At 38.8% G+C, this 23,031-nt stretch overlaps 3 protein-coding genes across 12 annotated transcripts in view; all 3 read right to left on the bottom strand.

The window, feature by feature from the left end:
* The window catches only part of LOC103397173 (C2 calcium-dependent domain-containing protein 4C), an 8,221-nt gene extending 6,758 nt beyond the window's left edge, over positions 1-1,463 (bottom strand). For 2 of the 3 annotated variants that reach the window (XM_025054304.1, XM_025054302.1), the window contains exons 1-2: positions 1,132-1,420; positions 798-880 (exon numbers count right to left, since the gene is read on the bottom strand). The gene's annotated coding sequence lies outside the window, so the exon portion shown is untranslated. Of the gene's footprint in view, positions 1-797; positions 881-1,131 lie in introns of all 3 variants that reach the window. The other variant, XM_025054303.1, reaches the window with a different exon arrangement.
* A 639-nt stretch (positions 1,464-2,102) lies between these two features.
* cdc34a (cell division cycle 34 homolog (S. cerevisiae) a) lies at positions 2,103-12,695 on the bottom strand. The gene is made up of 4 exons (XM_008335395.3): positions 11,969-12,695; positions 5,488-5,672; positions 4,447-4,581; positions 2,103-4,330 (listed from the first exon to the last, which is right to left on the bottom strand). The coding sequence occupies exons 1-4, from the start codon at positions 12,149-12,151 to the stop codon at positions 4,108-4,110; spliced, it is 726 nt and encodes a 241-aa protein (XP_008333617.1). The 5' UTR covers positions 12,152-12,695; the 3' UTR covers positions 2,103-4,107.
* A 1,590-nt stretch (positions 12,696-14,285) lies between these two features.
* The window catches only part of ap3d1 (adaptor related protein complex 3 subunit delta 1), a 22,263-nt gene continuing 13,517 nt past the window's right edge, over positions 14,286-23,031 (bottom strand). For 4 of the 8 annotated variants that reach the window (XM_025054297.1, XM_025054299.1, XM_025054298.1 and 1 more), the window contains 13 exons: positions 21,920-22,094; positions 21,681-21,824; positions 20,890-20,943; positions 19,423-19,533; positions 19,068-19,223; positions 18,776-18,823; positions 18,424-18,444; positions 17,906-18,095; positions 17,714-17,802; positions 17,473-17,558; positions 17,245-17,366; positions 16,962-17,041; positions 14,286-16,764 (listed from right to left, as the gene is read on the bottom strand). In XM_025054297.1, coding sequence (XP_024910065.1) covers positions 16,669-16,764; positions 16,962-17,041; positions 17,245-17,366; positions 17,473-17,558; positions 17,714-17,802; positions 17,906-18,095; positions 18,424-18,444; positions 18,776-18,823; positions 19,068-19,223; positions 19,423-19,533; positions 20,890-20,943; positions 21,681-21,824; positions 21,920-22,094 — 1,372 coding nt within the window. In that variant the 3' untranslated portion in view covers positions 14,286-16,668. The remainder of the gene's footprint in view (positions 16,765-16,961; positions 17,042-17,244; positions 17,367-17,472; positions 17,559-17,713; positions 17,803-17,905; positions 18,096-18,423; positions 18,445-18,775; positions 18,824-19,067; positions 19,224-19,422; positions 19,534-20,889; positions 20,944-21,680; positions 21,825-21,919; positions 22,095-23,031) is intronic. The other 4 variants (XM_017031133.2, XM_017031137.2, XM_008335376.3 and 1 more) reach the window with 2 other exon arrangements.

The raw sequence follows: 23,031 nt of genomic DNA, 5'->3' as shown, positions 1-23,031 counted from the left end.
GAGGGCAGCGCCCTCATCTGGAGAACAAAGACACAGACACGCTGAGGTCTATGAATGTTGCCAGCTTAAAAGAAACGTCTCATCTACAACCAACCTTACGTCCTCGCCATAAAGGAGGGAGATACTAAATCTTAATTTTATAAATTTACAAACATATATACATTTATACCGGTTAATTATAAATATCTGTATTAAAAAGTGTAATCACCAAGAGATATTTTATAGTATGAGCATGTTAACCTTATTCCTGCAATAAAAATAATTATTAATAATGTTGCTTGGCAGATCAAATATATTCAGTATTTAAACTATCCTCCCAAGCATCTATGGGTTGTCAAGTAGTACCTGAACAGTCCAAGTACTGGTGGAACTGCTATTATCATCCATTTGTCAAATAAATGTTGTGTATGAAGGTTCCCAGAGTTCTTGTGATTTTGTTTTACTCCATATATTTGGTAGATATTAAATGTAGAAAATCAAGTGAATAACAGTTTGTTTTTTTCAGTAATTTAGACTCTTCACATGTAGTTTAATTTACATCCCCCAGCTGCAGAACATATGTATTTTCTCACCACATACCATATAAAATCTCTCAGACCAAGAAATGCAATGAACAACAGACACCAGTAAACATTTCCAAGTGTTCTGTGCAACAGCTGTTATGAAAGAAAAACGTGATAGAAGAAAATAATTTACTTTCCAAGAGATTATTTTATAAATTCTCAGATTTAGTTGATGAAACATAAGAAAACCCTTGGATCATTAACACATAATAACACAAGTTATTAGGACTTTACCTTTTGTTTTTTATCGTAGAATGAAAAATAAGGCTCGCCTCTCAGTTGTTCATAGATACATTTTCTGTTAACTTTTCAATTATCTGAAAAACACAAACATAACAGTTTTTGTTATTAAAATAGGGTTAAAACAAACACAAAACAACAACAGTATGAAGATGAATCTCATGTCTACCTTTAATAAGGAAAGGTTCTTTTGCTAGATTATAAAAACATTAAGGTGAATGTGTTCATTTGTCTTAAATATAAAGCTGATTAAGTGAAAGAAAAAGAAAAGGATGCAGTTTTCTTTAAAACTACAAATTATACTTAATGTAAAACAGCGACAACTTACCTTACTTCATCACAACTACACTGAAAACACCTGTTTGGTTATGAAAAAAAGTGGGAGGGGGTGTAAAGGAAAAAAGGAAAAGTAACGTTAGCTTCCCAGAATATATTTAAAGTTCCAAATTATGCAGATTAAAAATGAACAGCATCAGGAAATCCTTTAAAGTCTCCACCACCCATCAAACAAAGGGTGACTGCTGAGTACAGATCTCATCATGCATTTCCAACACTGGTTAGGTTTTCTTTAAGACATTAAATGAACTCTTACCTCTCAGAGCTTGGAGCTCGGCCTAAGTGGACTTTGGATTTCATTTACTCACGTTCAGTACCTATAGTAAAAAAAACAGAGAAAATGAGATAAAAAGAAGTTAAAAAAAATCACCAAAAGAGAATCGGCTCATCTTATCTAACAGCAATGTTACCAAAAACAATATATTTATAATAAAGATCTTTATTTCAGAGTTTAAATAGATTTACAAACCATAAGAAAAAAAGAAATATAAACAAGAAAAAAAAATCATCAAGTGATCGTCAAAATATCCACATGTGCATTTCGAGGGATTGTAAACGGTCCTTTGAAGCCAAAAAATGAGACTCCCCAGGGTCAGGTTCACATAGCTGGAAAAAGGATGTGTTTTTCACTTGGTTGGGTCTATTTTGTTTCCTGAGGTTGTTGTTTTTCTGTAAATAACTACAGATTTCCCCCGTAACAATGCTGCCACCAATCACAGCTCGGAGAACTGGAGGGGAGACAATAAACTTGACAGTGGTTTGACAAAAAGAAAACAAAAGAAATCTCATTCACCCTTAAATGAAAAATCTGGAGGGAGGGCATCCATTCAGCGAGTTATCCCACAGGTTGTTGTCTTCACTGAGAATAGGTAAGTTGTTTTGGAGCGACTAAAGACTGGGAACAAAATTGCCGTTTCAAGATCTTTGTCAATCGGTTTCTGTTTAGATTCTCTGTTTAGTTCATATCATCTCTTGGTACATTAAACTCTGGCAGCGTTGTTCACACTGTTCTTAATCAGATCACCATTCTTAGCATTTAATACATATTAGACAAAATAATGAAACTCACACTACAATTTTAAAATTAAAAAGGTTACACTTGAAAAGACAGTCAAAACAAGCCCATAATACACAGACAACCCTTACCCCGTTCACAAAGGCAACAGCTTCAGATAAAATTGCTAACATCTGTCCGTGGACATAATCCCAACCCTTATAGCAGATCTAAAACCACAAACACGTCAATAACAGCATGCTAGTGAAGAACCACAGTCTCCTGCTCATGCTCAGACATCAACCCTCTCCCCATGCCTTCCCATGTGCCTTCGCCACATCTTCTCAGCACGTCTCAGAAATGATCAGCATATATTCAGTCAATCACAGACGCTCACACACTGACGCACAGCAACAGACGCATGATTAAAGTGATGTTGAGGATCCTATCTGAAATACTGCTTGGTGTGATGTATATGGAGAATGCAAGAGCGACCCCTACGGTCACAATAATGTAACTGTACCTCCTACTCTACAGACTGAAACATAATTCTATCAGGCCTTTGTCACACCTCTCATTTAATCTCGCTGTTAGCTGTGACCCAACATGGCAGCAGCTCAGTCCAACATTTCAGAGAAGACATACAAGTACTGCCTGTACACAGTGTCCCCACTAGGGGGATGTGTGTTCTGTGCAGGCTCGTTTAGAAGCCCAGTGTTGTTGTACTACTCTGTTTTTATGATATTACAACATTGACAAATGTTACAGGGACAGTATGTTGTTGGCTGGAATTAAAGCTCAGCTTCACTGCCATACTGTGAGCACAGCATAATAAGTGTTTTAAGCACTACTGCATAGATTTATTTTTTTGTTTTGTTTTAATACAGTACACTCGATTTCATGAACAGCAGGCTCAGATGTCTGTCACTTGATGCCTCTGGGACAGCGATAGCACGTGGTTGTCTAATGAAGACAGCGTGGCAGTCAGTAGATGATGTCAGTGGGATTCTGTCCTACACTTTCTTGAACTAACTCACAGCCTGGACAAATAACCTGTGCATGGAATAGAGATTTTATGGATCTTATCAACACCTGAGACCATGTTATTCCACCGACTGACTACTCCCTGTTTTTACCAGGTCCTGCTTGTGCTGCAAGTTGTTCATTGGTCTTAGGGAGCAGGAAAAGGCATAAGGCAGAGTGACAGTCTTCCTTTTTTTTTTTTCTTTTTTTTTTTAAAGCAGCACAAGCTCAGAGGCTCCAAAATGTCAGAGGTGAGGCATGACGGAGCTTCAAACAGCCTGGTAACTGGAGGTCACACATGGCTCAGAGGCGAAACGTGACTCAGCTTTTCAAAAGCATGTTCTCTCTCCCTCACATGTACACGCTTGCGCACAAAAACAGTACACTTTTTTTTGCAATTCTTTGCAATTGCTCAACTGATTAGATTCCTCTGTGCTGCTGAAGATGTGGATGATGATGATGCTGAATACATGATCATTCCTTGGACAAAAAAACAAAACAATACCACACATCCTGATTTTGTTCCTCTCGCTGAGCTGGAGGAGAAAACGAAACGCTTAATGCTAAAAACACTTTTCTGTGGATTTTTAACTAGTTACCACTTCAGACAAACTGAAGTAGACAAGAGAGCTTAGTGAATTCTTCGGCTGCTGTTGTTATCATATGTGTAAACTACTCAAGACAACAGAAATAAAACAAACAAAACAAAACATGACAGAAAAAGGGAAAAACTCCAGAGCTTTCTTTTCTTTGATGCATCAAGTTTTGGTGTGCATACTGTGACTGCACGTGGGAAAAAAAGGTGGACAGTGGACAGTCTGTGCTAAATGAGGATGACCGGGGACAGAGGTGAATCAGGAGCGGACTTAAAAGTTCTGTCCATCATTAAAGAGGGGTTGGGGACGGGGTCAGTGGTGTGGAGGCGGGGATCAACATCACAAGGATGTGAGGTCAGGAGTCTTCAGTGCCAGAGTCATCTTCGTCGTAGCAACAGTCTTCATTGTCGTCCTCGTCATCATCTTCCAGCTCCTCGTCATCGTAGTAGTCGTCATATAAAAGGTTGGAGCCGTCATCAGTGGGTGGAACTTGGGTGCGGACGCAGTACTCATCTAATGTAACAGGAACTTTCACTCCATCCCGTTCTGCGTCAGCTTTGGTTGCTAGCACCTGCTTCCTGTGAGAGAGAAAGACAGAAACAAATAAAAAACAGTTTTAATGGCGGTACATGTTGTAGCCGCTGTGCTGAATCCCCTCTGTAGCGTAAAGAGCGGTGCCGGCCTCATCAAGTACCTGATGATCTCGATGTACTCTCTGTCCTTTCCTTTACTGTCCCTCCATTTACGGTACATGACGGATGCGTCAACATTGGCAGGAGAGAAGGTGTTGGGCTCATTTAGCAGAGAGATCACACTGAGCAAGATGGTCCTGTGAGAGAGCAGACATCAAAGAGAGAAGTGAATATAATTATAGATCGAAAAAGGAAGAAAGTGATACGGGGGAGAAGAGGTGGAACGGGACAGAGTCGGAGCAAACATGGATGTAAGAGAAAACAAGAGCGAAAAACTGTACTACATTGTGTTTAAGGACATAAATATGGAGGCTTAACATATTGTACAATCTTGGTCAATCAATATGATCACTTTCTAATCAACTGGAGAGGCAGCACTTGGTGTAAGGGTTAATAAAATAAAATTGTGTTAATGTTTTGTTAAAATGGCACAAAATTAAATCTGGTATTTACTTGTATCCTCAGAAATACAACTTTCCTTTTTTTACTTACTACCTTCAGTTTGAAGTACATCTACTTTGTAGTTGTATAAAAAGTCCTCATCAATCACATACAGATACATGTATGTCTGTCGAAAGACACTCCAAAAGACTGAGGACAGAAACAACAGAGAAGCAGCTTGGAATGTGTGTGCGTGTGATAAAAAATATCTGAATGTGTATGAATTATACATCATGTTTGGATGTTGGCTGCATTTACACTGCAGCAAGTCGGCTGGCAGACAGGGAAAGGTTTCAAATGACTCTGAAGCTTAATGTTACGCAATGAAAGGCAGTCTGAACCGTATTTGATTTAAGTGTATTGACACTGTCTCTGCACAACACTGTTTGATCTTTTGCTGCAACAATGGATCAGTTAAACATCGTGTGACTAACTGACACATGAAGAAAACTACCCACGGGTTAATTTCTTTTTTAGAAAATACACAAAATTGAATTAGAGAGTAAAATGTACACTCATTCAGCTTGACCAGCAAGACTGTGGCCTAAACGATGACAGTGTTGTTTGGTGATGAATGGCACAGACAGTGTAGTGGTGAGTACCTGACGTTCTGTGTGGGGTTCCACCTCTCTGATGGCAGCTCACCGCTCTGTGGGTCATCTATAGGTGGGTGCAGGATAGAGATACATACATCCCCATTCTCATAAATGTTGGGGTGCCACATTTTGGTGAGGAAGCGGAAAGCAGGCGGTGAATATGGGTAGTCCACAGGAAACTTGATCCGAGCCTGAGAGACAAAGAACACAAAACAATAGCATATAAGTTTCCCTTAACGACCAACAAGTTTTTTCCCCCCAGTCATGGATATTTTCCTGTGAACTGTAACTCACAGGAAGACAATACTTGGACTGTGAAGAGTAATATTATTAGGCACAAGCTAAGAGTCTGGGGAAACACATATGACAGCCTCCTGGTATAGTCTTTCTGTTCCAGCAAGATACAGATAAAAAGTGCAGATTTACATTGATTTATCATGATTAATTACAATTGCAATTAATCATGTTAAAATTTTAATTGTTTGATATATATATATGCACATACACTATATACATATATATAAATACAGACACAAATATACCGTACGTGTATTTACATGTATGTATACTAGATTCATGTTATATGTTCTTTATGGCTCTAGCCATATCTCAAGGATTCTCTCTAACTTCTATAGCTGCTGAAAGAAGTTTATTAATAGTAACTTTACAGTCTTTGCAAGCCCTACTTAGGTAGAGGTGGTCATGGAGTTGCTAATGATAGCGTAATGTAATATGGTGTGGAGAATAGAGGGAGGGAGGCTTGTGATGCATTTAGCTTCTGAGTGTGTGCAGCTTAGAGAAACATCAGTAGGTAGGTGGGGATGATACAGACATTATTGGAGTAGGTCCTCTCCAGCTGTCCCTGGACCCAAAGCTTTCTATGCTACTCACAGCTATGGCCTACTGAAACCACACCCACTCCCTCTACATCTGCATGAAGGCAAAATGCTAGTCTGTTCAGAAAAAGCAATGCACAGAAGCACTTAGTCGCAGCACGGACATGCACCGCCTGCCGTCTACACACTGACAGTCAAACTCACTAACTCACTCACATTTGCTGATTCGGCTCGGACAGCTGCTCCTTACCACAGTGGACCATGAGGCACAGGGTGGGAGGCCTGTCAGCTGCTCTGAGCAGGGTGGGAGTGGGGTTGCAATGGAGGCAGAAATGGGGGGAGGGGTACCTCTTGAAATAATGGAAGATAGTACTATATGAATAATAGAGTGACCTTCAAGCTCTCTAGCATTGAGACCACAGTTTGGGAAGCAAAATGTACTGCCTGTAAATACTACAAGCGGTATGTTCTGTTCAATGAGAGTCAGAATGCCCTGACTTTCAGAGCAAGCACCATTTGTTTACTGGATGTCTTTCAAGACGAGGATTCCTGATTTGCAATCAACAGAACAAACTTGTTCAAAAAAAAAAAAAAAAAAACAGGCTGGGGAGGGAGCAGCGAGTTGGCCATGAGAGAATGTCACCTGTAGGAAAGTACAAGCCGAAACCCTGGATTTGAAATACTTTGGCCAGAAACTGGCCCATTAAAGTACAAAGTTTAACAGTGCAAAAGAAAGCTTCCTTTAAAGAGGAAGAAGATGAACAAACTGCTTGGATTTCTAATGTTTTTTTTTTTACCAAGCTCACCTATGCTTTTTATCTGTCTTATTTCTATGTTTATATTTGTATCTTTTAAGTCTCAGGTCACTCATCTGCAACCTATTCTGCATTCACCACATTGAAGGATCAGGTGTTAGCAGGTCAAGTGCATGTGGTTCTGCTTAAACTACCTGTAAAAAAACATGTATCTACAGAACAGACTTAATCATGACATTGATTAAAGCTCCTGCTATTAGTCACCCAAACACAGGGGATCTTTATTTCACTGTGACCTTAAACGGCTGGCTTGAAAGATAAAAACTAATGAGAATGAACATGCCCACCTCGCAAAATGGCAGCAAGGTGAAATAAACTAGGTCAGTGCAACAGACATGAAGTGAAAAATAAAAAAACATTCTGTTCTCTATGCACACTTATCAACTGAGGAGAAGGCGATTGAGCAACTGAGTTATAATCTGGCTCCTCTGTGACTGTAAAAAACAAAAACATAATAAAACCAAAATTAGCAGCCATGATTTGAAGGTGTGATAACCTCAATCTTGACCTGAATCTGTGGGCAGTTATGACTGACTTCTGCAGCCTCTCCCACCACAGATCCCCTTTCATGAAGACAACGCTTCGAGGAAGAGCTCAGTGCTTCAACCTAGCTCTTTCTCTATTCTCTCCATTTCCCTGGGCCCAGCTCTCATTTCTCTGTGACAAAGCCAGAGGGGGGGAAACATGACTCCAAACAGCTCAGCAAGGCCCGGCCCAGACAAGTCCTCTGCAGCGTGGTTGAGTTCTTACTGACTGCACACTTCACTGCACTGCTACTTCAAGGCAAAATTATGTAGCATGCGTGTGAGGGCAAAGAAAAGCAGACACAAACTAGTCAGCTTCACAACACAACTCAAAATGTTAGAACACAGGCCTGGTAGAAAACTGAGTGAAGAAGTCTCCTTTTGTCATGGTTGATGTAAAGAATTATCGATACTATGTGAAGAACAGTATCGATAACTATTGGATATCGATACGGATAACAAATTATTATCTGGTCTTGATGGCGACATCCAAACCATAACTTTTTTTCTCATAATACAATTATCTTTATATGACCTTTTGTTAATGTTGATCTGAGGACAAGAAATAATGGGACATTAGTCTGACTAAATATAAAACTATGACCATCCCAAAGTCAATTTATTGCTTTTGTCAAGAAATCATAGCATAGTACAGCTGCACAGGTATACAGAAAGACAAAGTCAAAATGTATTTTAAATAAAAATGTTTCCTTCTCTCCAAAGCATTGTTGTTTCCTCCAAGGTGGTGAAAAACACTCAGAAAAGTAAAGCTGTTTAAAGCTAATTTTCCAATTGTTCTGTTCCAACTCAGGTGGACGACTTCAGAATTTAACAGCAAACAATAACATTGTGCACCTTACAAAAGACCACATCTTCTCACATGCTGACATAAGACTTTACTTTCTTTACTTTAACCGTTCCACTACATAGCAAACTTTCTGTTCTGTCAAACACAGAGCACACAGATGATCTTATAAGCCACCTTTAAACTATGTGTTTACTATGAGAACTCTGTACCACTTAAAAATCTTGTATAGACAGAACAAGAAATAGTAGGAAATATATTTGCATTAATTAGTACAGTAGATTAGAATGCAGCTGTAGCTGTATGACATACATCATTGTGGATCTGTGTAAATCCACAATCAAGGTATGACACGGTGCTACGACAAAATGCAAAATTGTAAGTCTTTGTGCTTGATTATAGAAATGCTGGAGGTTAACTTAGGTTAAAGAAACAGTTTCTTTTGATAACAGTAGATTTGGAGGGTTTCAAGGTAGCATCAGCAAAACATTAAAACATTTCATTAAAATTACAAAAAAATTCAATATTAGGAAAAAAAACATCTGAGCCTTCTCCTGCAGTCCAGTGATTGCAAAAATTGATCAGGCCCATAATAGAATTTTATTGTTTATTAGGAAGGATCATGAAATGTCAATACAAACAAAAATGTGTAGATACTGTAGATGTCAAAGAGAAGAGAAACGAAGTGTCAAAGAGGACTACCCAAAATGATCACAATGAGAGGGTCAAAGGTCATATACAACTGATGATTAAATCACACCAACTTGCCATCTTAAAACAATAATAATAAAACAGGAAAGGTTTCATTTCCATATTAAGAGTGTCAGTGCATCACTAACACACGTGAACTTGAAAATCTCACAAAACTCAGAATTCCTGAAAGATTTCAAGATTCCAAAGGTCTCACAGCCAGGGAAGTTTGTAAACACAACACAAGGGTCTACTGTAAAAGCTTTAGGTCAGAGTTCAAAATTCTATTCATGAGGTTGTGTTTACAAATAGGCATAGATGTAGGACAATTATTCAACAAGTCTCGGAGGACAGTGTGTCTACAGTCATAATGAATTAGTCACGTAGCTGGTCTGTGTGAGCAACACCCATGTGAACTGAATACCTGACTATGTCAGGTTTCATGTGACGTCATAACCCGCCCTGTTTCTGTTGTACAGACTGCAGCGATGTGTCATGACTGCGTGGTTGTTTGAAACACACTGTGTGTTTGTCAACCTCTGTACACATGGCAAACAGGTTGGATGGAAACGCAGCACGGACCACTGACTCAGAACCACGCAGTCAATATTACAGCCAGGCTGTGCATTCCTGGCCTGACAAAGGAATCCTGAGCACAGCGCCCACAGAGAACACCATCAACGGTAATCTGACTGGGGCCCTCAGCCTGCCTGTGCTCACAGGCTCTAACAAGACCAGAGGCAAAATAAACAGGCTTCTCAAGAACTGGTAACACAGAGCACTGTGTACATTGTGAATACAGATTGAACACAGTGGCAGTCAATAGTGATACATTATAGTTGGGTTGTAACGTGAACACTGGTCAACACAAGGCCTCAATACAAGGGTCTACTACAAGGATAAAAAAAGTCCATTAAAAACACAATTTCAACTAATCAAAAAGTATGCTTTTTCAATCTTGTACTAACAAGACAAGGCTGCTACGATTAGTTGATATAGAGGACTGCTAAAAGTTGTCAACCTAGTCGATATATACAGGTATTTAGTTATCTTTTCACTAGGTTTTCCGAACACCACTGGTCACTGCTGTGCTCAGGGCATCTGTGAAGAAAGGGTCAGATCGAGTTGCTAAAGTGTTGGCTCTTGTCCGTTTCCTGTTATGTTTTGATTTAAAATGAAGAAAGGGTCAGATCGAGTTGCTAAACTGTTGGCTCTTGTCCATTTCCTGTTATGTTTTGATTTAAAGCACATAAAAATAGACAGAATAACAGAATAAAGAGTGAATACATACATACATAAATAAATAAATAATGCTGGGTCTTGTTCAGTGTCAAGTGAGCGACCTTTCAATTTTAGAAGCCTGAAGCATCAATGGTATGGGAACACTTCAGGTCAACATGTGATAATAAAGAGTTCTACAGACTAACAAGTACGGCCTCATCAGCTTATCAAGGCAGCGCAGGCATGATTCAGGGAGACCTTAAAAGAAAACACGCAGGGGCCATAGTAGCCAGCAGAAAAGGCAAAACATTAATAAGAAATATGTGTATTGAATCATTTAATCTACATTCTTTAATTAGCCTTTGACTCCATGAGAATCTGTGAATAGAACAGCGTTTTATTCAACTGGTACCAAAGTGTAACTGTAAAATAGAGTAGAGCTATCCTATTCCATTCAACTGCTACACTTGGGTATGGAGTGTAATGGCAATTCAAACTTTTGTGTAAAAGGAAACTAAAATGGTATGGCAAACTTTTAGGGAGATGTTTCCCAAAGGCTCTTGTTTTTGGCAATACATTTGCTGACTACATTATTTTCATTTTACAGTAGGAGTGTCATGGAATAACTAAGGAGCAAGGGATAAGTGTGTTGAGCAAGTATGGCAAAAACAAACAACAAACAGTTACCTAACAAACAAAATTGCAAGAAAGGAAATAACTTCTGAAAACATTTTTATAAAAGATCATCTAGTAAGATTACATTAAAGCTTGAAAAGCTGTTCCAACAACCTTTTCTTCTGGGGTACTAGTGCAGAGCTCCCCTCTTCTGCAGAACTGCACATCAACATTTAACAACGTGAAAAATGTTTAAAAACATATCTCAAATATCTAAAACTGTGTTGAATTTTAGTTCTGTGACCCAATAGGGTTTGTGTAGACAAGCACTTAGATAGTCCAGATAGAAGCTTGGCAATGCTCTACTAATCATCCAATGCTAACCTCCAATGTCTTACTGCTTCCTCTTTCGGCTGTTTTGTGCCATTAGTGCACGTTACAGCAACCTCCTGAGAGTATTCTTACAATTGTAAACAATTCCAAGTACAATTGTCCCGTTAACTTGGAAAAGGTAACTGGGCACTACAATGCATACACAATAATGTAACCTATTAAATAAGTTAATGCAAATGTATTGTGTTTAATTTTAATTATTGCAAATTCCACATTTAACAATATATAATTTACAATTATCACAAAAACACACATGGAAATTGTGAATATGTTTTTGGTCACGAGTTACAATGGAGCCAATTCATTGTTTAGAAAATACTTCCTAAACTTCTTAAAATCAAAATCCCGCATAGTACAATGGGGAAAATATAGTTTTATTGCGAATATTCTAATCAATATAATTGTGTTTGACAGTTCCATTGTGACAATGCCCAGTGAGTTAAGTTCCCTTTTTTGTTATCAGTGGTAAACATAGAGAGCTAGTGGACAGCCAGGATTGGTCCATTATATTTAAATAAACTGAAATAAAAGATAAATCGAGCTGCCAGAGAACAATAGCTCGACTGCTAGCTAACGCTGGCTGCTTACCTTAAAATAACCGCCCTCGTAGTGAGTGTTAGGAGGTCCGAATATCGCCACTTCCCAGTTGTACATGTCCGCCTCGTCCACTAAAGTTATCTTAAATCCTTCCACCGGCTCATCTTGGAGACTCTTCATCTCCAACATAAGTGCTTTCTGGGAACTGGCTACATGATGTCCATGCTGAGCCATATTCCGCCTCTGTGTGTTTATCTGCTATCAGCTATAGCGCTGCGAACAAGGACAAAGATAGCTCGACTAAAATGATGGCCTTAACTAAAACAACAAAGTCCAATCCCTAAAACCCTCGCGTTAACGTCAGTTTTTTTCAGTGTGTGGTGACTAAACAGGGCCCTGAAACCGCGACGCTGCTTTGTTCGGTCAGAACTTGCGCTCCCTCCTGTTCTCTGTTGTTGTGAACAGTCCAGTGTCGCTCCAGTTCATAACAACTATCCAGAGCTCCACTGCCGTAAAGTCACACACAGACACGTCGATTTGGTTTCCGGCCGTAACTTTCAACAGTAGTCCCTTTTTCTTCAAATAAACAGAACTATTAAATAAAACCTCAAACGAGACCAAACTGGAGGGCAGGGAGGTCGAAATATCTGCTATTAATGATCCTTAAAAGTAAAGTAATGCGTTTTTTAAACCAATGTTACTTAACTTTGTGTCAATTATATTTTAAGATAAACAAAATGTATCAAATATGCTGGCTTTATTTTATTTTCAGAAAAAATGTATGTATTGCTCCTATTGTGGTTATTATTATGAGGTAATTGTATTCACATTTTGAACACATGCTTAAATGATCTTGCTCTATCAGTGTGTTTATTCATCAGATTAATTGTGTCCACCTGTGCTCCACTGACATTCCCTTGTGCTCTTGTCCCTAAAACTCATTGATGTAATTGATTTACTCTCATCAGCTGGTGTTGCACAACCAGATCTGCAACTATCAGTTGACTAGTGGCCCATTATTAAATATACTATAAAATTGAAGTCTTTGGGACAACTGTGTCCTATAATCACTGAGTTTTCTAGTTGGTCGTCTCAACTAACCAAATGGTCCCTGTACAGCGTCTTATTTTCATGATGTACTAAAATTACTCCTGTCTATAAGCTTACTAAAATTTAAAAAAATATTGTTTAAACTTAATAAATAATCGTCATTATTTTTGCGAGGTAGCGTTCACACTCATCTTTATGTTTTCACAATGAAATGCATCCAGTTGTCAATAATACTTTCACTCGTAAAACGATGCATGGTATTATTTTGAAAGTACAAACGGGAACGGTTTTTGTCCTCCGTTAGCTTAGCGACAATAATTTTACGAAAGATATCCTTTCTTCTTTGGGTGCATTCGTCTAAAAATTCTAGGGACCGATGATGTTCACCGACTGTTCACTCATGAAAAACAAAATTTCGTTATTCTATCTTGACAGTTGAACTTTACCAAACTCAGCTGTTTGCTGTCAGTCAATTAAAGGTCGGGTATATCTGCTGAAGCAAGTGATTCTGGGAAATCCAAGAAGTGTTGCCACATTTTAAATGTTGAAATATCGAACAGGCGGCCTAAAGTTATGTCATTACTCAATTTTGTTTACTCTGACATAACCTACTGTAGCTCGGGACAGTCAGCTTCACTAACTCATTATCAGAGCCCTTGCATATTGCTAGTTTTATGTATAGAACGCGCTGCAGGTTCGTCAATGTTGACGTCGTGTTTCGTTGGCTGTTGATTGGTTGTAAAGAGGCACATGAGACGACGCGTAAAAACAGGCGCAGGGAAGAATCCGTAGTCTACCACTAAATTTTCTTGACTGCATTCATTACAACTATAGCGGGGGAAGTATCTTGTTTCATGTAGTGAGAATGAATCAACTCCGGTATTTAAAAAATAGTGAAAATAGTGTTCGGATATAGGTTATGCTATTGTCCATGTACGGTAATATCGTACGTTCTGAAACACCAAATCCAAAGCTACAGTTCATTATGTACTGTAGTAGTGCACAATGAACTGTGCTACATTTACCAAAAAACGTTGGTCGAGTAACACGTTGTGGACAAATATTCAATAAATATTATTAGATAGGATTACTAATGGATATTGTATCCATTAGTTATGATAACAAAAGGTTGTTTTTGTTTAGTGAGTGTCCACATCTAGGGAAAGCATCCCCTCCTTATGTAAAAAAAAGAAAAGGAGATTGTCCTTAGATGTTAGGCAGAGTAATATTTTTAAGTTATAATAAAATAGAACACCAGCAATTGAATCACTCCATCACAGTCATCTTCTGTCTTGGTCAGACAAAACAAAAATACATGTCTTTTGTGAATGTTTATTGATTCACTGTAACACAAAAAGACTACAGCATCATCTTACAGCCTTTTATTTTTTTAATTTTGGGTGGAATTCTTTAAAGGGAATGTAGATAACTCATGTTGCCCTCTTAAAAACATTACTTTATACAGTTGCAGAATCAAGAATGGAGAAATCAACAGACAGGACCTTCAAAAATATATATATCTGGGTCATATTGGAGTATACTTCAACCTCACAAGCCAAACTTGGTAAAATAAGTCACTACAACTGAAGAAAAGCAGATTTAGACAGTGGGCTGAGTCTTTCAGTACACTGCTTCACTTGACCAATTCTATCTATTATATACTGTGCCCCAAGCCCTGTGTGTCATGACAGCCGATAGAACCCCCTTTTCTTTCCCCCGTGTTTAATAATTTAAAACATTCAATAATATCACTTTAAAATGTATAGGTATTTAAAAAAAAGAAAATACAAGATGGAATGTTCGTGAAAAAAAAGAGAGAAAATAAAGTGTACATTTCTAACCATGCGATTTACAAATTTATTCAAATATGCACAGGAACAATATTTGACCATGTGTGATTGTTAAGTGTTTCTTCTTCCTGATTTCATTCATTGTTAGTAATAGAAACGACATACAAATACATTTTGGACTGTCATTTCTGGCATACTGCTTACGACATCTGTTGCGAGCCGATCTAGCAAACACTTCCATAGTTTGAATATCAACAGATGAACATGGAGGGGCCTTGTTTTTTTATAATGTATAAACAGAGACTTTAGGTCAGAACGTGGTACTGGAGCAAGTAGTGAGATAATTGATTTAAACGTTGAATCCCTCCGAGGGCGGTCTAAGAGGCCTTTTCTTATAAACGGTCTTTCTGGTTAAAAATAACACATCAACACACAAAAAGTGAAAAGACAGTTGCTGAAAAGAAACTGGATTTGTATGCAAGACATCTGGACGTCTGGACTAAAACTCTGTTCTGTTTACAGCATAGAAGCCACGATGCTTAATACTAACTCAGGAGAAGCTGAAATCATTGAATGTTTCACAGTCTGTGTTTACAAGAGGGACCAACTGCAACAACTCCATGGAGGAGGTTATAAAAATGACAGTGTAAATATGCCATTATTTAATTCCTCGTTACGGGACTTGAACATAAATTGGAACATAACCTGATTCCTGCTTCTTACCACTTTGTTTCACTGTTTATTCCACCAACTGGTGACACAAATGTCGGCAGTCAAACACTATAGCGGCATTGTATATATGAGAATGTTTCTGTACAGTTATAACATCTTTTATACAACCAACAACTCCAGATTTAATGGAAAGCGGAGACAGACTGAGGTGACATCATCCTGACAGTAAACTGTCTTGTGCTAAAACCGAAATCTCACAAATTATACTACACTCATCTGTTGCCAGTTTTAAATTCATCGATGTTTTGTTAGGGGTAATAAGACTCCTTGTATTAGCCTTGAAGTGTTGGAGGAGGTGAGAGTGCATGACTAAGGCACAGAGCAAAACCAATGACCTGCTGTTCGAATCCTCCTCTAGTTATCAATGATTCTGACGCATGGCACTAGCTCGTTGGTGCTGAGCGTTGCCAATGGGCAGGAGCTCTGATTATAGCTTAGGACTTATGCCTTACATGTAGCTTTGGATTCATTGCTACTCTCACTTCCCAATGCAGTCCCTTGGTGTCTGGTTTTCTCTACGCAATTTGTCAGAAGATGAAGACAAGTTGAGAGCAGAGAAGATCAAAATTCCCAATGTTATCAGCTTGGACCCATCAGAGAAACCTGACGTATTCTAGTCCTGCACAGATGTTTGGTGAGCAGAAAGAACAGGCTGTGACAAAGGCGCAGGAAGGCTTTTACACAAAAAGGACAAAAGCAAACAAACAACAAAAGAAAAACTTCAAAACAGTAAAAACAATTCAACCATCAACAGCAAAAGTCCAGTTTTCAACATTAAATTACATTACACTGTCTTCGACTTGGGTGCCGACAGAATGGAAGTGGGGAAAAAGTAAGCAGGAAGGAACAGGTCATCCAGAAACAGGTTTAGAGTCAGGATGGAAAAGGTGGCTGTCAGAAAATGGGGGGAGGAGGGTGTAAAATAAAAGTGCATCACAGAGAAGATGAAACGTGTGAGAAACCATTGAGCTCAGGGTACACAGGAAACAATAGACATGAAGTAAAATAGGGGAAGGTAAAAGGTCAGAAAAATGTTGCAAATATCAGGACTAATGACACAGCAATGGAAGTGCCAACTGCAGTATTTCTGTAACATGATTATATTGTGTAGAGTTGCCAGGTAGGGAGTGTGGGCTTATATGACCAGGTTAGGGGTAAACCTGGGGCTGTCAGACACAATCAGCACTGAGAGAAGGTCTGCTTGATTTCATCCAACACATTCCCAAGCAGCATCGGCTCATCACATTTAGCGTCAATGGAAACTGTCTGACCAGACTGTGAGGAGGAAGAGAGAGAAAACAGTTTAATATTTGAATATCCACATTTAAAAATATATTTGAACCTTTTTGTATTTAAGGTTGTTTGAGTGGTTGTTGAACTTTCAGGTGGTGTGCTGCTAGCAGTCCGTGGAAAATTGCAATTTACTACTCCCAAATGGATTAGATATTGCCCCAATAAATTAATGAACTTACAGTTTTGACGAGTAGACAGACATGGTGACCCTGGATAGACCTGCTGTACATGGAGGCACAGGAGTCGATCCTCTCCACGACTGTTCAAAGAAAACAAACACCACATCAGTGAGGAATGATCTGGAAAACTGCATGCAACTTCACTGTGAGCCAAACCTGATCAACACTTACCACATACCCAACAAAAAGTAAAATGTCCTTTCCAATACTATTTAGGGTTAATTATTTAAGGATTATGCTCAACTTCTGTTGAATCAAATCTTTATCTTGGTGAATTATGTACCTGAGAAATGGTGATGGAAGCAGATCCTGGCTAGAAGGTGATGGAAGGGCATGTTTACCCCCTCCAGTCGGACAGAGCTGCTCTTCAGGTCAGCCGACTCCAACAGCTTTGCAAATGCATCACTATCAGAGAGAGAACAGTTGGGGTGTTTTGTTTTTCTTGACCAAAAAGTTTAGGATAAAACATTGTAAGACTTGTAATCATTCCAGTCAAACTGTTGCAACAAACCTGTAGCAGGGAGTAGTGATTAAGTAGGAGGTGCAGGTAAAGTGCAGTTTGAAGTCCAGTTTCTCATGAGTGGAAGATTCTTCAGTCTGGAGGAAGATAACATAGTAACAAACAATTTCAATATATTGGAAATGCAAACATGTGAAGGATTTCTGAACAAAATAAAACATAGGTTGTAAAAATGTAATTGGCAAAAAAACAACTGTGTCTTTACAGAAACCAACTACACAACAACACTAACCTTTACAATAAAGGTTAATGTTCCCTTAAGTTTCTGTGGCATCACAATGCTCTGAACGGTGAAGACATATCTTGCCTCGTTGGACACACCTGAAACAAACCAAAAGCTTCAGTAAAAAAGGTGGAATCATCTGACTTTCCCTGTGACTGGTTTTTATCAAACAGGTGTATTTATTTAGTGATAATTACTGACCAGGTGGGAGCTGGAAGGGAACGGCGAGGCTGTCGTGTGGACCTGAACCTTCTGGCCTCTGAAGTTTGGAGTTAAGAGAGTCCAAGACATTGAACTCCATGGATTTGAGGAAACTATCACACTTGTTTTCAAATATGACCGACACCACGACCTGACTGCCGTCCTGCAGGTTCCCCTGGATGTCATAAACCTTAGAGGCAGAGCACACAACAACAGTGTTTTTGAAATGAAAGCTTTACTTACAGCTAAAATTACAATTCAAGCTCAAACTGACAAAACTTTTTTTTATAGACAACAAAAAGGAAATCAAGTAATCACAGCAAGCCCACTTCATTAACCGCACACCAATGCACACATCATTGTTTTCAAGAATCTAGTAGTACAAAAGAAGAGAAAGGTCACAGCAGAGACTCTGTGTGTGAAAGACCTCTCTGCCTCACAGGCCACTCAGTGGAGAACACAGAGAACACATGTAGAGAACAATCATAATATTCTGTCAGTGACAGTTTAATCAATACCTGATCAGCATCTTCCATCATCTTTAATTGGAGAGAGACAAATCAGAGCTGTGTATATAGCTTTAACAGTTGTCCTTAATAAACACAATCTATACATTCTCATTGTCAGATGTAAATAATAATCCACTTCCTGATTGAACATAAGCTGCTTGGTCGATTTCAACACTCCAAGATATGTGAAACGTTTGTAACTAGTAATTTACTGGAAGCAACTGAGCAACAGAGAACCGTGTCTGGAAACAGACTTTTCTAAATTAATCACAAACAATGGTGTTCAATAGGAAAACCAATGAGTACGGCAGGACAGATACTCCTTTATATCTATCCATCTAACAAACCCTTTATTACTTACCATTTTAATGTAGGAGTTCTCAGCCAACAGGCAGTAATTGGACATGGACTGAAAGAAAGAAAGGTCGAGTTAAAACATGAAGGAATGTAAGAGGTTTTCAATGAAAACAGCGTTCAAGTAACCCCATTCATTTTAAAACATTACATACAGACAAACATGGTGAAATACATTACTATGTTATATAAAGGACATTATTGTGCCTAATGTTCAGTTTATTTGTGCAAACTATCAAATGTAGATACATAACAAAACACTTCAACACTTCATCAAAAAGTGATCGAACATTACTGACCGGAAGAGGCTCCTCCTCCTCCTCCACCGTGCCGTTCTGCACCGACTCTTCTCCAACTCCATCACTGTGGTGATGGTAGTGATGATGCTTCTTCTTTTTCTTCTCCTTATCTTCCTTCTCCTTCTTCTGCTTCTTTTTCTTGTGTTTGGAAGGCTTCTAATGATCAAAACCCAGAGAAGGAAACATAAAGAAAAAAAACTTCAGGCCTTACAACTGCTAGAATAATCCAGACACCATGTCAGAACTCTGGCTAATCATTTACACAGCGTTTCTGTCAGGATTAACAGGGATCTCTAACACTACAGTCAGACGTTCCTGCTGTGTAATAATTATCAGCAAACAGTGGGGGGCTCACAGTGGCTTCCATTTCGGCGTCTTTGGGTTCGTCAGGCTCCGAGTCCTGTGCTCCTCCTGAGATCACCTCAGCTGCTGAGGCTGCTTCTGCGGCTGCTACTTTTGGAACTTCCTGTTTACACACACACACACACACACACACAAGTAAACACAAGACCCTTAGCAAGAGCAAACAGGCCATGCAGCATTTAGAAAAGTTTATGCCATTTCTGTTTTGACAGAGTTAAGTCTTTCATTCACAGAAGTCATGCAGCACCAGCTGTAATGAATGACAAACATATTCAGATAAATCAGGAGTCACACCCAAAATGACTCCCTGAAATCAGTGATGTGTGACTAAATCATCCAACCTTCCAACCACCCTGTGCATTAAAACCGGCCATTATACTGGGTAACAATTATATATTACTGGTTTATTTAAAAAGAAAAATCAAGGTTTCACCACTTTTTAAATGTGTAGCATTACTGCAGTACTTAGAACTCCAGAAGCTGCACAACTGCAATCATGTAAATGGTGGAAGTACAGTATTTCTGTGGGTATCTTTGTTTTATGTTCATTCAACACTGCTCTTTTAGTGTTGAACGCTGCAGACAACTGGTCCAGGTATTTTCATCAAGTGTATTAGATTTTAAAGCTTCTTAAACCTTAGCATCACTATAACTGTGGAAGGATGGGACTAAGCTACGTATCAATATCTGCTCAGTGGACTAAGTCAGTGGACTAGTCTGTAAAAAGGGACGGCCTTTTCTTAGATGCAAATTTATTTCAACCATACATTATTGGGATGTTACCTTTATTTTGAAAAATACAGTGTAGTTAAGTCAAATTGTAGGAGAAAGAGAGGAGAACATGCAGTGAATAAAGTGATTGTTAGTCTGACACTGAGGGATTGCCGCTGGAATTCTCTGCTCCCTAAAAATTCTTAGACCTTTTTTCTTCATTTTTAGCTGTATATTTATAATACTGCTAAAACAAAAAGAAATATTGGTCAAATGGTTTAAAAAAAACAGCAGGAAGCAGCTGCACGCAAGGGGTTACGTGGTACTAACAGACACAAAGAAACTGACCCCAGGCCAGATTCCAGGTGACCTCAGGCAACCTGCACTCTGTCATTACCACCAGCACCGCCACAGACACAAAAACCACTTTGAATCACAGACTGACATGGAATCCAGCGAGCACAACAACAGCTGAGAAAAAAAAGTCACTGGCATCCTTACACCACCACAGAGACATACTGGAACACAGAGGAAACACAGGGCAATGGAAGAAGAAAGTGTTACTGTAGGTGAACTTTGAGAGACAACGTGTGAATAAGAAGGAAAAAGAAATGACTGATCCATTAGGAGGTGCAGAGAGAGAGACTGTGTGACAACACAAAAACGACACAAAAGCTTGATTAATAAATCATGGAGTGAATAAGGAATGTGTTAACTGAGGAGATGAAGGGAGGAGGGGACACTCCACCTGGATGTTAGAGGGCACTGGAGCATTTGAGAGCCAGAAATCCAGATCCGAAACCTAGAAGAGGAAGGGAGGGAGAGGAATGCCAGGAGGTGAGAGGGTTGAGGAGCACACAGGTTCTGTATCTACTATCACAACCTGTGACAACAGATACAAAGACATTCAAGGTTCTATGTCATGAATGCATTGAGTTCGAGCAGTCGCTAAAGAGGAAATGATACGTGACCCTTGAAGCTGATGGAAAAATAGACTGTAAGGAAGCATGCATATTAAATGTGATCACTCAGCAGAGACTGTACACTCCATACAGAGATAAAATGTCATGTGAATTAGAAATTATATAAGATTTTGATCCAACAGGCGGCTGGTATCAAGTGACAGTAATTGGGGCAAAGAGAACATTTACTATTTAACATTTTCCAAGCTGGATGTTTTCTATTTTAAGCCTTGTGGATGTAAAGCTACCTTCCAGTGGACTAAGCGGATGAAAATGGATGGATAGATGTAAAGCTATTTTGCTACACATTGGCTAAACTTAAGCTAACTTCTGAGCAATTTTTAATTATACCGTTACAATTTCAAGTAATTTATATAAGTAATGCTCACTACGGTAGCTTCATTTGCAAGTCAAAGTTCACTGCTGTTCAGGTCTGCTGCTTCACTACAGCACTTATACTGTAACCTGTTTATTGTACTAGTTAAATCAGCCGTGAGGATGCTAAATAAAATGTAATGTTTTCAAACAAGTTGTCTAAATGACAAGTATTTTCATGTTGCTCATATGGGCTTCATACCTCAGCACTGTTGGATGTGGGTGGCTCTGAGGCTTGACTGGGTTCCTCTGATTGGACCACAGGCTCATCCACCTCAGCCCCTAGGAGATCTCCGTCTTTTTCCTCACTTTTGTGTTTCTTCTTCTTCTTTTCATCTTTGCTTTTCTGGAAGGAAATAAGCAAGTACAAAATAGGTTGAGAAACAAAATCAACAAGTCCTCACCTATGGACTGCAGTTGACTTTCCAGATCTCAACTTACCTTCCTTTCCCTGTCTTTATCCTTCTTCTTTTTTTCCTCCCTCTTTTCTTTGCCATGCTTCTTCTTTGGCAGCTGTGTGGCGATGCCGTCTGCATCTCTGTCCTCTACAGGGCTCTTTGCAGCTTCTGCTGCACGATGAGACCTAACTGGTATTTTCTCACTGTCCGCAAGAGGTCTGTAGGGAGGAAAGAGCATCGAGACATTTTGACGCTGTTCAAATTAGGACTACAGACAATGACAAGCTGGCTGTGAAGAGTTTGTTTTGGTCATTTGATTTTTTTCATAAGGCAAATAATAAAAGAAAGCTGTCAAGAAAGCTGCTAAATTATATGTTAAAGAGAATAAGTTATTCAAACATTAAAAATAAAGGTAAAAAGCACATCTTTTATTTCAAACGGATGTTTCATTTTATGTCCCTTTGACTTTAGCTTGTCCCTGGTAATAACTGACCAATTCTCTACAGCCCCCTGCTGGTGTATTTCTGCAAATACATTGACAATGGTGGATTAATACTACTATACTGTCACTTCTGGTTTTGGTTTAACAATAAATTAAAATGTTGTTCTTTGGCCAGGTCAGACACAGGTTTTTAACCAGATTCAAACAGATTACCAACATACTTTAACAAACAAAAAAGGAGGTTAACGCTAAAATCTCCAGAGAAAACTGGCAGCAGAGATCTGTCGTGAAACATTTTCACTTGAAAAAAAAAAAAATTGGAATGAGCTAATTGTCCAGTGCATACTTCCCACATTCTGTGTTTGTGAAAAATGATTTAATTTCATTTTAGTTGTCATTTATTATTGTTTGACAACATCTGTATTAGGGACAGGGTGTTTCTTCTGTCTCAATTATTTTAATAATTGTGGAAATAAAGTCAGCACACAAGCTGCCAACTGCAACTACATGTTTGAGTTCTAACACATATTCATCCTTTGGGGTTAGACTGATTTTGTGAAGATGCAAAATATGACCTGGACCCATTGCAGCAGCTTATTTATAAACACCTGCTATGTTATCATGCTAACACAAAGTAAAAAAAAAAACAAAAAAACAAAAGATACAGGGATACTGCTGTGGAATTGCTCTTTTAAATACTACATTTTGACAAC

This window comes from Cynoglossus semilaevis, chromosome 2 (genome assembly GCF_000523025.1).
Source record: "Cynoglossus semilaevis isolate Cse_v1.0 chromosome 2, Cse_v1.0, whole genome shotgun sequence".
NCBI lineage: Eukaryota > Metazoa > Chordata > Actinopteri > Pleuronectiformes > Cynoglossidae > Cynoglossus > Cynoglossus semilaevis.
The sequence above is the reverse complement of the archived record's forward strand: the minus strand, read 5'-3'. Positions and strand labels throughout refer to the sequence as shown.

Coding starts and splice junctions, on each gene's coding strand:
- cdc34a (XM_008335395.3), bottom strand. CDS start 12,151: ATGGCTCAGCATGGACATCATGTAGCCAGTTCCCAGAAAGCACTTATG. Junction 5,673..11,968: donor ACGAGGGCGGTTATTTTAAG/GTAAGCAGCCAG, acceptor TTTGTCTCTCAG/GCTCGGATCAAGTTTCCTGT. Junction 4,582..5,487: donor AACCCCACACAGAACGTCAG/GTACTCACCACT, acceptor GCTCTCTCACAG/GACCATCTTGCTCAGTGTGA.